The 16,028-nt window shown below is 42.1% G+C and overlaps 1 protein-coding gene across 3 annotated transcripts in view; it reads right to left on the bottom strand.

Annotated features, from left to right (window-relative positions):
- Positions 1-15,530, bottom strand: part of INTS4 (integrator complex subunit 4) — a 108,555-nt gene extending 93,025 nt beyond the window's left edge. The window contains exons 1-4 of one of the 3 annotated variants that reach the window (XM_010365777.2): positions 15,278-15,530; positions 11,783-11,996; positions 3,378-3,495; positions 627-733 (exon numbers count right to left, since the gene is read on the bottom strand). In XM_010365777.2, the coding sequence (XP_010364079.1) occupies positions 627-733; positions 3,378-3,495; positions 11,783-11,996; positions 15,278-15,303 (465 nt within the window). In that variant the 5' untranslated portion in view covers positions 15,304-15,530. The remainder of the gene's footprint in view (positions 1-626; positions 734-3,377; positions 3,496-11,782; positions 11,997-15,277) is intronic. The other 2 variants (XM_010365776.2, XM_030918245.1) reach the window with 2 other exon arrangements.
- Between the last annotated feature and the right edge of the window lie 498 nt (positions 15,531-16,028).

Raw genomic sequence — 16,028 nt, 5'->3', positions numbered from 1 at the left:
GCTGTGTATACACAAAAAGAGGCTAATTAACCTCCAAATTAAATCAAATTAATACATGTATTTATTTTAAAATCAGAAAAAAAGAATGTACAAAACTTTTCCCATACATTTACTTGTGTATAGTTTGCCTGTTTATTGAAGCAACAAGGCATAATAAAAACAAAACAAGTTTGGGGTCAGAAAAAACAGAGTTTATACCCTGGTACTGCAACCTCCTAGCTGTGCAAACCTAGACAAATCAGACTCTATAAATCTTAATTTTCACCTTTGTAAAACAGAAATAACAGTACTTACCTGAAGGATTGTGAGGACGAAATGAAAAACTGAATACAAAGCACCATAACAAGCAGAGTGCATTATTAGGCACAATATACACAGTAACTATGTACTGTAATTATTTTCACTTGTTTTGAAAGGATGAGGAAATTAATTTTGTAACAAGTGTACTTAACTTTATTCCTAATCCAACACCAAGAGACAAAAAAATGAGGTAGCTCTTAAAACCATTAAAGGTCCTTAGCAGTCCTCAGTTACCGGTTTAGGATAGATCTGAGTAGATTTTATAGCTCTTACCACCTTTCCAGTAATGCAAAGCAGTTCAAGAAAGAAGAGCATTATACTCTTACCTTGCAGGCCACATCCACTAATCGCATCTGGATAGCTTGATTCTCTGGTAGCTTAGTGCCAATTGCAAGCAAAGTATCCAACAGTTGAGCTAGGACTTGATGAGACTCTAGAGAGAGAGATGGAAAGTTGGCTTGGAGAATTTCAAAAGGGGATAACTATATAAACTAATTTACTTGGGTAAAGAATGTAGATTGGCTAGGTGCAGTGACTCACAACTGTAATCCCAGCACTTTGAGAAGTTAAGGCAGGAGAATTCCTTGAGCCCAGGAGTTCAAGCCCAGCCTGGGCAACAGAGGGAGACTCTGTTTCTACAAAAATAAATCTGAAAAAAATGAGTCAGCCAGGTGGTGTGCACCCAGAGTCCCAGCTACTCAGGAGGCCGAGGTAGGAGGACCGCTTGAGCCTGGGAGATCAAGGCAGCAGTGAGCCGTAATTGCGCCACAGCACTCCAGCCGGGGAAACAGAGCAAACTCAGTCTTTAAAAAAACAGAAGAAAAAAAAAGTAGACTTTTGTCAACTGGGTTCTACTGTGTGATCCTTCATGCCCTCAACTAAAAGCTAATTTCCTAAAGGGATCATGATGTTTAAATGTCTGAGTTCTCCACAGGATAGAGTACAGTTCTATATACATAGTGCGCTCCAAAAATGTTTAGTGCTGTATTGATTCAAGAGTTTTTTCACACTAAGAAACAGAAAAAAAAAAAGGCCAGGCACGGTGGTTTATGCCTGTAATCCCAGGACTTTGGGAGGCCGAGGCGGGCGGATCACGAGGTCAGGAATTCAAGACCAGCCTGACCAACATGGTGAAATACCATCTCTACTAAAAATACAAAAAATAGCCAGGCATAGTGGCGGGCGCCTGTAATCCCAGCTACTCAGGAGGCTGAGGCAGGAGAACGGCTTGAACCCCGGAGGCAGAGGTTGCAGTGAGCCGAGATCGCTCCACTGCACTCCAGACTGGGCGACAGAGCGAGACTGTCTCAAATAAAAAAAAATAAAAAAAAAGGAAGAAAAAAACGTTTTCCATTGCCTTCAAGATAAAGTCCAAATATCCTAGAAGGCATATAACACATACACACTAGGCCTTCCATGATGTTTACCCTTGCCTATCTTTCTAGCTTCATCTCTTTCAGGTCTCCTTTAACACTCTTTTTTCCAACTACTTAAAATTCCATGTCCCTCTATCTTTGCTCAGGCTAACTTCTCTACGTAGAATGCCTTCCCCCACACCTGACTCCATTCTTGACCCCACTCCCCACTGAACACCTAGTTATCCCTTTTTTTTTTTTTTTTCTTGAGACGGAGTCTCGCTCTGTCACCCAGGCTGGAGTGCAGTAGCACGATCTCTGCTAACTGCAAGCTCCATCTCCCGGGTTCACGCCATTCTCCTGCCTCAGCCTCCCAAGCAGCTGGGTCTACAGGTGCCCGCCACCATGCCCAACCAATTTTTTGTCTTTTTAGTAGAGACGGTGTTTCACCACGTTAGCCAGGATGGTCTCGATCTCCTGACCTCGTGATCCACCTGCCTCGGCCTCCCAAAGTGTTGGGATTACAGGCGTGAGCCACTGCGCCCAGTCTAGTTATCCTTAAAATGTAACTTCTCACATAGCTACCATAAGAATTTTCTATGGGAAAAAATGATACTTCTGTACTGAAGCAATGTTATTCTTTTGGTGCTTGTATTTATTTTATTTTATTTTAATTTATTTTTTGAGACAGGGTCTCATTCTGTTACCCAGGCTGAAATACAGTGGCATGATCATGGCTTACTGCAGCCTCAATCTCCTAGGTCGAAGCGGTCCTCCCACTTTAGCCTCCCAAGCAGCTGGGATAAAGGTGTGAGCAACCAGGTTTGGCTGATTTTTTAATATTTTGTAGAGACAAGATTTAATTATGTTGCCCAGACTGGTCTCAAATTCCTGGGCTCAAGGGATCCTTCCACTTCGACCTCCCAACGTTTTGGGATTACAGGCCTAGCCTAACCTGTGCCTAGCCTGTTTTAGTGCTTTTAAAAATATGTCTTGGCCGGGTGCGGTGGCTCATGCCTGTAATCCCAGCACTTTGGCAGGCCGAAGCTGGCGGATCACAAGGTCAGGAGATTGAGACCATCCTGGCTAACATAGTGAAATCCTGTCTCTACTAAAAATACAAAAAATCAGCCGGGTGTGGTGGCGGGCACCTGTAGTCCCAGCTACTCCGGAGGCTGAGGCAGGAGAATGGTGTGAACCCAGGAGGCGGAGCTTGCAGTGAGCCAAGATCGTGCCACTGCACTCCAGCCTGGGAGACAGAGCGAGACTCCGTCAAAAAAAATGTTTCTTGATGAAACGAGTACTACATGTTCAGTTACAGGTTTCACTGTAAGCTGAAATAATCCTTTTAGAAAGCAATAGGGTAATACATAGCAAGGGTCATTAACATGTTTGGACTTCCGGACTCCGGCCTGGAGTCAGGCTGCTCAATATATCAAGGCCCTGCCGCAAAATAAAAAACAAACAAGCAAAAAAAAAAGGACAATAATATCTATATCATATGTAAACTACCTCAAATATATGGTACTTGGCCAATAAATGACAGTTATTAAGAGATAAACTGTACTTCTACTCCAATGTAAATATATATACATGGTTTCATTAAATTATCCTCAAATCCCTTTTCAATAACAATCAACACAACAAAATTTTGTCCTAACTTCTAAAAGAAAGAACTAAAGATTTCTGCTCTGACTATAGAGCTTTTAAATTACAACTTACTTTCATTCTGCAGGATGTTAATGGCATCATCCATAATGCAGTCTGGTGAAAATCCTGCTGTCTTTGATAGTAAACCCAACAATGATGCAATTTTCAGTCTCACAGATGGATCATTCTCCTGGAAAAAAAGAAGCAATTGTCACTTTGATGCTTTACACTTAGCTAACCAACAAACAGGAATATGGAAAACTAACATCCCAAAAGAGATTCAATGATCCAAGTATTCTATGGCATCATTCCTGAAAAATTAATTTTATATACTTCTGGAGAGATAGCTACTTATTTATTTATTCATTTATTTATTGAGATGGAGTTTTACTCTGTTGCCCAGGCTGGAGTGCAGTGCTGATCTTGGCTCACTGCAACCTCTGCGGGGGAGACGGCTTTCTCAGTTGATACATTACATCCAAATGTTGCAAAGTGAATGAGAACTTTTCTATGCCATTCTGATGTCACTAACTTCTAATAAAAAATGTGCTGTTGGCATAAAAAGTACCTGACCTCCACTGAGTAGTCATGTTAGACACAAGTCACAGCAACTTGCACCAACAACACTGGGTATACAACATTGCTGCCAGCACCACTGCTCTTGGAGTCCCTGGAAGGTGAGTGTGGCAGCTACTACTGCTATCACCAGAAAGAATTTTTCATTCTACCTTTTTTTTTTTTTTTTTTTTTTTGAGACAGGGTCTCACTGTCTCCCAGGTCACAGTGCAGTGGCGCAATCACGGCTATCTAGAGCCTTAACCTCCTGGGCTCAAGTGAACCTCCAACCTCTGCCTCCCAAGTAGCTGGAACTACAGGTACATGCTACCACACCTGGCCACTTTTTTAAAATTTTTAGTAGAGAGGAGCTTTTGCTTTGTTACCCAGGTTGGTCTCAAACTCCTGAGCTCAAGCAATCCTCCTGCCTCGGCTTCCCAAAGCGCTGGAATTACAGGTGTGAGCCACGGCGCTCAGTCCTACCTGCTTTTTTGAATCACCAGATCCTGATTAAAAGTCTGGAGGAGGCAAGTGTGATTGTCTGAGTATAAGTCTTGTGCCTGGGCCCGAGCTGCAGGGGAGACTGACAAAGAAATAGTCTGGCTGTTTTAGCTTAGAGAGTGACAGGTGGTCTCTAATGGGCACCAAAATTCCTGTGGTAAGAAATTTATTCCAAAGACAAAAAGGAATGCTCTCTTGTTCACTGCCATATCTCAATATAGCACAACAGCTGACACTAAAAAGATCAATAAATATATGTGAAATGAGAGGGGAAAAAAAGTACCTTGCCAGTGCTGAGAATAGATCATCTTTCTATACTAAAGACAAAATTAATTAAGTGTATGCTCAAAGGATGAGGTACTTTTCAAATAAGACCAACTCCCCACCTCCTATATTCAGTTTCTAAGGAGGTCACCAGGCACAATGAGGAGGCCTAAAGCAGGGGAAGGGGCAATAGATGGCATAGATACAGCGTTGGCATGCTATGCCACTTATTATGCATATAACAGAGACAAAATGTAAAATGAGACCGGGCACAGTGGCTCATAATTCCAACACTTTGGGAGGCTGAGGCGGGCAGATCACCTACATCAGGAAGTTCGAGACCAGACTGGCCAACATGGCAAAACCCTGTCTCTACTAAAAATACAAAACTTAGCCGGGCATGGTGGCGCACACCTCTAGTCCCAGCTACTCGGAAGGCTGAGGCAGGAGAATCACTTGAACTCAGGAGGCAGAAGTTGTAGTGAGCCAAGATCACGCCACTGCACTCCAGCCTGGGCGACAGATTGAGACTCTGTCTTAAAAAAAAAAAAAAAAAAAGGTAGAATGGTAGTGGTTGCCAGGGGCTGGAGGGGGTGCAATGGAGGATTACTGTTTAATGGGAAAGAGTTTCAGTTTCAGTTTTACAAGATGAAAAGAGTTCTGGAGATGGATGGTGGTGATGGCTGCATAACAATATGAATGTACTTAATACACATGAACTGCACACTTAAAATGGTTAAGAAAATAAATTTTAATTGTTACCACAACTAAGAAATGATTAGCCAGGCATGGTGGCACATGCCTATAGTTCCAGCTACTTGGGAGGCTGAGGTGAGAGGATTGCATAAGCCTGGGAGGTGGAGGTTTCAGTGAGCCGTGATCGCACCACTGCACTCCAGTCCAGAGTGAGACCTTGTGAGGAAAAAAAGAGGGGAGGGGGGAGAAAATAAATGAAAAAAAAAAAAAAAAAAAAGAGATAAGACAGCATCTAACCTAGTGACATTCCTTATCCATCTGGGTACTTTACTCAAGTTCTTTTACTTTCTGAAATAATCCCTTAGCACTCCTTCTACTATGACACATAAATGATCTCCTTCACACCTGAGCTAAAAACAGAATTACCTCCAGGGAAGCCTTATCTAATAATTGTTTCTTCTGACCATTAAAACTGTCCTCGTTCAGGCTTGCATCACCTTTCTCCAAACTTAGAGTCTTCTAATTGGTCACTCCAACTCCAGTCATCCAATTCCTTTATCCTCCATACTTTCCCTCAGAGTGACATTTCTAAAACAAAAACTGACAAGGTAGAATACAAGGCCTTTTAGAATAGGATCCCTTCCAAATCTTCTGGTCTTATCTCTTGATGAGCTCCCAACCTAAAATTTGCACCAGCCAAACTAGTTGCATTTCTTCTAATGTGATAGTGTGTCTCACATCTCCATGCCCATGTTACGGTTGCTCACAACTAAAATGTCTTTCCCCCTGTTTTCCAACTGGCCAAAATCTATTTTTAGGACTTTTCTCAAGCATCGCTACCACTCTATAATGCATTTCTGGAACACTGCTTCCAAAAATTAATTACCCCCTTCTCTGAGGCCATATCATAACCTACCCCTTTCAGAAGACCTGAAACAGTATATTATTAATTCATTTCTTATTTACTCAAGACTCAGATCAGGGATTACATCAGATACATCTCTATTACCAACATAAAGCACAAAGTTTGGCACAGAGTAAGTATTCAGACATGCTGAGCAAATGAAAAAATGAGCAAATGGAAAACTTTAGCACTTACTATCTACATACTACATATATGGTCTGCTGACTACACTGCTAGCCCCTAAAGGACAAGGAACATGTCTCATAGCTCTGCATCCTCCATAGCTACTAGCACAGTAGCATAAGTGAAGAATCAATTGTGTGAAATAAGTTCAGATACTACTGCCTGATCACAAAAAAAAAAAAAACAAAATAGGAAAAAGCAGAAGCCAGAGTAGTTTTATCCACTAAAATATTAATATAAGATACCACATTTCTGGACAGAACAGAAGAAAGGGTAAAAAACCCTATGGTCACCAATCTAGAACTAGGGTCCATCTGGCATCCCTCTTCATTTCTTTTGGAGCTAGGGTCCACTTGATTAATGCACGCAGCATGGACTGATTAAAGTGCTTGAGAGCTGACTTCAGAACACCTGAGTTAAATTTTGCTTTTAGACATGACAAAAGATTGTTTTTTAAGAGTCTTCACCATATTTATGCAGCCAACAGACACATGAAAAAATGCTCATCATCACTGGTCATCAGAGAAATGCAAATCAAAACCACAATGAGATACCATCTCATACCAGTTAGAATGGTGATCACTAAAAAGTCAGGAAACAACAGATGCTGGAAAGGATGTGGAGAAATAGGAAAGCTTTTACATTGTTGGTGGGAGCATAAATTAGTTCAACCATTGTGGAAGACAGTGTGGCGATTCCTCAAGGATCTAGAACTAGAAATACCATTTGACTCAGCAATCCCATTACTGGGTATACACCCAAAGGATTATAAATCATGCTACTATAAAGACACATGCATACATATGTTTATTGTAGCACTATTCACGATAGCAAAGACTTGGAACTAACCCAAATGTCCACCAACGATAGACTGGATTAAGAAAATGTGGCATATATATACCATGGAATACTATGCAGCCATAAAAAAGGATGAGTTTATGTCCTTTGCAGGGAAATGGATGAAGCTGGAAACCACCATTCTCAGCAAACTATTACAAGGACAGAAAACCAAACACCGCATGTTCTCACTCATAGGTGGGAACTGAACAGTGAGAATACTTGGACACATGGTGGGGAACATCACACACCAGGGCCTGTCGGGGAGTGGGAGGCTGGGGGAGGGATAGCATTAGGAGAAACACCTAATGTAAATGATGAGTTGATGGGTGCAGCAAACCAACATGGCACATGTATACCTACGTAACAAACCTGCACGTTGTGCACATGTACCCTAGAACTTAAAGTATAATAATAAAAAAAAGTCTTCACCATTTAAAGATATAAATCAAAATTCATGATTAAAATAATACAATGCCAGGAATTTATTTTCATAAGAATCTGGTGGAGAAGGTGAGGGTAAAGAAGTAGAAGTGGATTGGAGGGAAGAGGGAAAATGAAACAAGTTTGGCCACAAAATGGTAAATTTTGAAGCCGGGTAATGGGTACATGGGAATTAATTAAACTATTCTCTCTACTTACATAGTATATATTTGAAATGTTCCATAACAAAAGGTTTAAAAAAAAAAAAAAAAAAAACGAAGTTCAAATCCATACCTTCCATTTACTAGCTGGGTGACCTTGAATACTAAACAGCTCTAAGCTTAGTTCCATTATCTGGAATTTAGAGATAACAATGCTGCTATCATCAGGATTAAATAAAATATTACACATGGAAAGTGCTTTACAAACTCTAACAAGCAAACTAAATGTTAACTGCTCTTAGAAGTATTATATAGATTGTCATTGGTAACAGAACTTTAATATAATAATAATGGTAGATATTGCTAAGAAAAAGACTAACGGAAAATAGATCACTGTGAGATTGAAAACTTCTTGAGAACAGAAATCCTGATTTTGGCCAGATGTGGTGGCTCACACCTGTAATCCCAATCCTTTGGGAGGGCCAAGCAGGAGGGTTGCTTGAGCTCAGGAATTCGAGACCAGCCTGGGCAACACAGAGAGACTCTATCTCTACAAAAAAAATTAAAAAGAAAAAATTAGCTGGGAGTGGTGGCATGCGCCTGTGGTCCCAGCTCCTCAGGAGGCTGAGGTGGGAGGATGGCTTGAGCCTGGGAGTCCAGACTGCAGTGAGCAGTGATCGCGCCATTGCACTCTAGACTGAGAAACAGCAACACTCAAATAGATGCCAGGCACAGTGGTTCATGCCTGTAATCCCAGCACTTTGGGAGGCTGAGGCAGATGAATCGCTTGAGCCCAGGAGTTTGAGACCAGCCTTGGCAACATGGTGAAACCCCATCTCTATCAAAAATACAAAACTTTAGCCAGTCTCATAACCCAGTCTCTAGATAGATAGATACGATTTTTTAAAAATTTTTTTAAAGAAAAGAAAGAACAACAAAAAAAGAAAGCCTGATTTTATTCATGTAAAACATAAGTGAAACATTTATAATGTCCCTTCAATGTTCCAAGGAACCTGCCAGGCACTGGGATAGAGATTAATGGATCTGCAGCCTCTAAATTTAAGGAGATCAAAGTCTGAAGGAGATAGACACATATGACAAACAATTGCAAAGCATAAAACTTAATAATTGTGCTAATAGGACACTGTCCAGTGCCCAGAACGTCTGATACCTATTTGCTGAGTAAAAAGTGTCAATTCATTTATTAATTCAACAAATATTTATTTTACCCGGCACTGTTCTTGATTCTCCAGAAACAACAATTAAAAAAATAAAAATCCCTGCTCAAGGCAAGCTTATGTTTCTGTATGGGGAAATGGACAAGGAACATAATTAACAAGAAATTATACAGAATATTAGAAGATGGTAAGTCCCATGGAGAAAACAAAATCAAGGAAGGGGACTAGGAAGTGCTGGGTGGGGATAGGCAGTTTCGATACGAAACAGAAGGGTAAAGGAAGACCTCAGTGTAACGGTGACATTTGCATGCTGATGGCTGCAATATGAAGTACAAGTCATCATTTATAACATAGTCTTAAAATTGTCAAAGATATACTTAACCTAAATATAACAAAGCCTACAGGTCTAACTTTCAGTTCATAATAAATACAGAGAACAGAGGAACAAGTTAATCCTCAAAAAAGTAAATGAATTCGGAAAACAAGACATTTTACAAAAGAACTGTCTCAGTTTCTTAATCAAATCAATGTCACCAAAATAGTAACTGTTGTAGATTTTTTAAAAAGACTAAATGCCATGTGGGGACCTGGTTTGCATTTTGATTTGAACATATCAACTATAAAAAGATATTGGGGGAACAACTAAAAAAATCTAAATATCAACTAATTCTTAGATGACATTAAAGAATTACTTAACTTTATTCATTATGGTTAGGTAGCTACGTTAAAAAATAAAAAGTCCCTCTACTTTCTCACAGCAGTGAGGAAAAAAAGAAAAAAACAAAAAGATATCCCTTTTTAATAGATACGTAATGAAATAATTAGAAAAAAATGACATATCTTTTAAAAATTCATCAAAACAAGGCTGGGCGTGGTGGCTCACGCCTGTAATCCCAGCACTTTGGGAGGCCAAGGCAGGTGGATCACCTGAGGTCTGGAATTCGAGACCAGCCTGGCTAACATGGTGAAACCCTGTCTCTACTAAAAATACAAAATTAGTTGGGCATGATGGCGCGTGCCTGTAGTCCCAGCTACTCGGGAGGCTGAGGCAGGAGAATTGCTTGAACCCAAGAGGCGGAAGTTGCAGTGAGCCCAGACAGTGCTATTGCACTCCAGCCTGGGCAACCGAGTGAGACTCATCTCAAAAAAAATAATAATAAAATAAAATAAAATTCAGCAAAACAAATAGAGCAAATTTGACAAAATTACTAATAACTGTTAAATTCTAGGAATGGGTATTTGGTAGGTCACTACAGTATTTTATCTACTTTTCCATAAGCTTAATAATTTGGGGGCTGGGTGTCGTGGTTCACACCTGTAATCCCAGGAATTTGGGAGCCCAAGGTGGGTGGATTGCTAGAGCCCAGGAGTTCGAGATCAGCCTGTGCAACATAGAAAGCCCTGTCTCTACAAAAAAAAAAAAAAATACAAAAATTAGCTGGGCATGCTGTACATGCCTGTAGTCCCAGCTACTCAGAAGGCTGAGACAGGAGGATCAATTGAGCCTTGGAGGTCGAGGGTACAGTGAGCTGTGATAGCACCACTGCACTCCCACCTGGGAGAGAAAGCAAGAGCCTGTCTCAAAAATAATAATAGTAATAATAATAATGATGTTTGGGCTGGGCATGGTAGCTCACACTTGTAATCTCAGCACTTTGGGAGGCCAGGGTGCATGGATCACTTGAGATCAGGAGTATGAGACCAGCCTGGCCAACACAGCAAAACCCCATCTCTACTAAAAATACAAAAAAAATTAGCTGGGTGTGGTGTCGCACACCTGTGGTCCTAGCCACTCTGGAGGCTGAGGCAGGAGAATCACTTAAACCGAGGAGGCGGAGGTTGCACTGAGCCAAGATTGCGCCACTACACTCCAGCCTGGGAGACAGACCAAGACTTGGTCTCAAAAAAAAGCAAAACTTGGCCTGGAGTTGTGGCACTTGTCTGTAGTCCCACCTACTTGGAAGACTGAGCCAGGAGAATCACTTAAGCCAGGAGTTCCACGCTACAGTGAGCTATGACGGTGCCACTGAATTCTAGGATGGGTGGCAGTGAGCCTCTGTCTCAAAGAAAATTTTTTTGGCCAGGCGCAGTGGCTCACACCTGTAATCCTAACACTTTGGGAGGCCGAGGCAGGCAGATCACTTGAGGTCAGGAGTTCGAGACCAGCCTGGCCAACATGGCAAAACCCCATCTCTACTAAAAATACAAAAATTAGGGCATGGTGGCACATGCCTGTAATCCCAGCTACTAAGGAGGCTGAGGCAAGACAATTGCTTGAACCCAGGAGGCAGAGGTTGCAGTGAGCCAAGATTGCACCACTGCACTACAGCCTGGGCAAGAGTGAGACTCTGTCTCAAAAAAAAAAAATTATTTTTCATTAAAAAAGAGGGCTACTGCAATTAGATATGAGGGCCATGAATTAGGACAGGAACAGCAGGATGTTAAGGGGACCACATTCCAGAGATGAATGGGTCATGACTGATGTTAACTCCTCTTTTGTGCTTCCACTGCACTCTGCACATATTGCACTCACAGTAACTTCAGCAGTATGATGCACTTTATCATTGACACGTTTTATTTCCATCTACTATACTGTAACTTTCTGAGGACAAGATCTGCATCTTTTTTATCTCTGTATCCACAGTACCTAGCACATGGAAGATACTCAGTAAAAGCCTGCTAATGAATACCTTATTTATTTGTAATATCAACCATTCTGCAGACATGACATAACTCCCATGATGTACTCCCATCAGATCCTCAAGATTTTCTTACCTTGTAATAATGTTCCAAGAGAATCCTGACTACTCCCTCTACGCTTTCTGCCTCGACAGGCTTCCTGGCAAACTGGAGCAGGTATTGCAAAGCATCTGCTGGGGAGGTAGCTTTACACAGATCTATGTGGAGTGCTGCAGATTTACTTGGTTTTGTTAGTCGGAGTTTCTTAGTAGCAATTTCCTCCTGTTGTTGCTGCAAGGGGTAGAGAAAACTGAAAACACAGAATCTGCAAATATAACTTTGCCTCATTTGGTGGAAATAATTTTCCATTATACCAAATAATATATTTAGCTGACAGACTTAGGAAAATACAGTGTTATAAACTTGAAAGAGTACCGGGTTGGTGACAAGGTCATGAGTCTCAATTTTGCCTTTACTAGCTCCTATGACTTTAGGCAAGTCATTTAATTTCTCCAAGTCTCAGTTTATTTCTCTGTAAAATAGGTATACTTTATTTTTTCTTAGAGATGGAGTCTCTCTACGTTGCCCAGGCTGGTCTCTAACTCCTGGGCTCAAGCAACCCTCGCACCTCAGCCTCCCAAAGTGCTGAGATTACAAGCATGAGCCACCATGCCCAGCCTTACACCAACATTTTGCTCTACTTATCTCTGAGGATTGTGGTAGCCTTTGGGTTTAGAGATAACACGAAGGATCTACTCCATTTTTTTGAGACAGAGCAAGACATTGTCGCCCAGGCGGGAGTGCAATGGTGCAATCTTGGCTTGCTACAATCTCCACCTCCTAGGTTCAAATAATTCTCTGACTGACACCCAACACGCTGGGATTGTAGGTGTGTGCCACCTCCACCTACTAGGTTCAAGCGATTCACCTCCCTGACTCCCAGCTAGCTGTGATTACAGATGCGTGTCACCACACCCAGCTAATTTTTGTATTTTTAGTAGAGACAGGTTTTTCCATGTTACCCAGGCTGGTTTCAAACTCCTGGCCTCAAGTGATCCCTCTGCTTCAGTCTCCCAAAGTCCATTCTTTATTAGAAAACAAATATCAGACAGGGCGTGGTGGCTCACGCCTGTAATCCCAGCACTCTGAGAGGCTGAGGCAGGCGGATCACTTGAGGCCAGGAGTTCAAGACCAGCCTGGCCAACACGGCAAAACCCTGTCTCTACTAAAAATACAAAAATTAGCCGGGGGTGGTGGTGTATGCCTGCAGTCCCAGCTATGCAGGAGGCTGAGGAACGTGTGAACCCAGGAGGCAGAAGTTACAGTGAGCCAGGATTGTGCAATTGCACACCAGTTTGCGCAAAAAGAGCAAAACTCCATCTCAAAACAAAAGAAAAGGAAACAAATATTGGATGGGCTTAGCCGCTTACAGCTGTAATCCTAGCACTTTGGGAGGCTAAGGCAGGAGGATCCCTTGAGCCCAGGAGTTCGAGACCAGCCTGGGCAACATGGTGAAACCCTGTCTCTATTTAAAAAATAATAATAATAACAATAAAATAAAATAAATTTCCTTAACAGTGCATTTTTATGTACTGAGCAATCACCTCCTTACAAATTCACATTTCCATAGAAAAGAAACTAGAATTATTCTAGACAAGAACACAGTATGACATGATAAAAAGAATAAGGGCTTTGGAGTCAGAGGAATTTGTATTCAATAACAACTTAATAGCTAGGGAAGGCCTTCTATATGAGGGCATACCAATACTTTATTATCACAGAGCTATTCGATAAATCTAAGTTATTAAACATAACTTTATTATACATATACATAAGTGCTAGGCACATATCAGTTCTCCTTCCTCATCTTTTCAGCGGAGAAAAAAGAACAGAAGCACTAAGATCTCATTTAATCACTTCATGTTAACAACTGATGAAAAATTAAGTGAAGAAATTAGCTCTTCCCTTAAAATTCTTAGCCATTTCTATCCTATTCCTCTCAAACTCAGTTTTCAGTCTTATCAAAGCTGTAGTTAGGTCAAAAGCTAGGAATTTTTTCCCTAAGTATTATGTAAGGGAGAAGACAACCAATATCAACTGTCATTCAACCACTAATAATACTTTAGTGAGCCAGGCCCTACTGTCCATCTCCAGGACATGGAGACGAACCAGGCATTACCTCTGCCATCAAGGACCTCAGACTGGTGGGAAGATAGGTACACTGGTAATTACAGTAGCACTGAATGAAAAGTACAAAAAGATTAGTACCACAGAATGCTACAGAAACAGGTGAAGAAGAGACTAAGCTCTTTACAAGGTTTCAGTTGGGTCTTGCAGCACCAATGTTAAGTCCACTGTGTGGAGAACAAAAAGAAAGGGAAGAATGGCATGTATTCTGTATAAAAGAGACAACCAGTGCAAGAGTTTGGAGATATGCAGACACATGAACACATGGCATATCTGGTTATGTGAGGATGGGTGGAAGAGGGGTGAGCACTCCTGGGAAATGGGAACAACAGGAAGGTTGGGAAGAAAGGAAATTACATTGCACAACAGTACTACAGTACTAATGTTCTTAATGCCACTGAACTTTACACTTAAAATTGTTAAAATTCTAAATTTTATATTATGTATTAACATATTTTATATTATGTATTAACATATTTTACTGCTGGATGAATGAATCAATGTTATGTTTAAGGATCAGTATCCTGCCGGATGCTCTGTCTTGCCACTCTACAAGTCTAAGGATCTAAGAATGCAACCGATGCATTGGCATGAATTTGGGGGCATGTCAGGAATGCAGAATCTTGCCTCACCTCCTCTACTTGACTTATCAAATAGAATCGACATTTGAACAACGTCCCCAGGTGATTTGTATACACATTAAAATCTGAGAAATAAGACATTAGGATGATTTGGGATCAACCCTAGCAACATCTACATGGAGACACACGGAACATCACTGACCGCTCTGACATGGGCTCTGTCCACCTGTCACAAATTCATGGTGAGAAAGGTACTGTCCTCCTTCCTAGGTGAGCCGTTCCACCAGTGGAGAGTTCTTGCCTATGAAGTCTGTGACTCCCGCCTGCTTAGACTGCGCCTGAAGGAATTCTATAGACCCTTCTTTCAGCCCCTTAGAACCTTGTGTATATTCCAACTGGTCCCTGAGAGGTTTTTTTTGGAACGTGGGGGTGGGGAGGCTAGAAGGGTCTCTGCTGCTAACTGGTGAATCCTCGTACCCCTCCGGAAGGCTCAATGTCCACATCTGGAAAACGAGGATGCTAATATAACGCGATGTAGCAAAGTTATATGAGAGAATAAAATGAGATAACGGATAAGATAGTTTCGCAAATTAAAAAACACTGTTTCTCCTAATAATTTTTTTAAAATTCTGTCAGACTTCACATATTAATGACAACAGCGGTTGCAAACTAACACGCCCACTAACGTGCAATATTAGAGATTATCAACAAGTCTGCACTTAACACGGGCGTATGGAGCCTGTTCTGTTCTGGCAAAGTGCATGGGTTTTGGATAATCTACCCTGGTCCGGATCGGTTCTGGATCTTTCCCGCCAGAGCTTACCTGAACCACTTTCGTGAATTCCTCATAAACTCGCTTCTTAAGGTGCGCCGCCATGCCTGCCTGCGAGCCCTCTCAGCTTCCGTACACTGGGTTGGGGCGGGGGGAGTGGACGGATCCGGAAAATTTGTCTAGGCGCGGGGGTTGGTGGATGACTTGCCGAGATCCCACAAGGCAGTGGGGTTTGGGGAAAGAGCGGCCGCTTCCTGTTGCTCGACTGCCCCGCCACTGTACGGCCTGATTTGGCGGCCTAAGCCTTCTGCGCCGGAAGAACGGAAACAAGAGAGCCACTTGTGGGAGGCGGGGCCTCTGGTGGGAGGCGGGGCCTCTGGTGGGAGGCGGGGCCTCTGGTGGGAGGCGGGGCCTCTGGTGGGAGGAGCCGAGATTGAAAGGGTGGGCAACCCAATGGGAGCTTTGGGAGGCTGGCTGGTGGCCTTGGAGTGGCTAAGAGACTTGCGCGGTGCAGCGCGAAGGGAGGGAGGAAGTACAAGTTAAAGGGCAGAGGCGGGGCGATCCAGAACTAGAGGCAAAACCCGGAGCCCTGTAAGGGGTTTGACTAGTGGCTCAGCTGACATTCCCATCATCCTTTTCTGTACACGATGCGGCTTATAGGTTTCCTAAGCACTGCCTTTGTTTAAGCTGTGCGCCACCCCTCTCCTGTTTGGGGGTGCCTTTCCGTACTCCCTTATTCCAGTTTTACAAAAGCTGCCATCCTTTAAGGCATCAATCCCTGCTCTGATAGCTATAGTACAGT

This window comes from Rhinopithecus roxellana, chromosome 15 (genome assembly GCF_007565055.1).
Source record: "Rhinopithecus roxellana isolate Shanxi Qingling chromosome 15, ASM756505v1, whole genome shotgun sequence".
In the NCBI taxonomy this organism is placed as follows: Eukaryota; Metazoa; Chordata; class Mammalia; order Primates; family Cercopithecidae; genus Rhinopithecus; species Rhinopithecus roxellana.
The sequence above is the reverse complement of the archived record's forward strand: the minus strand, read 5'-3'. Positions and strand labels throughout refer to the sequence as shown.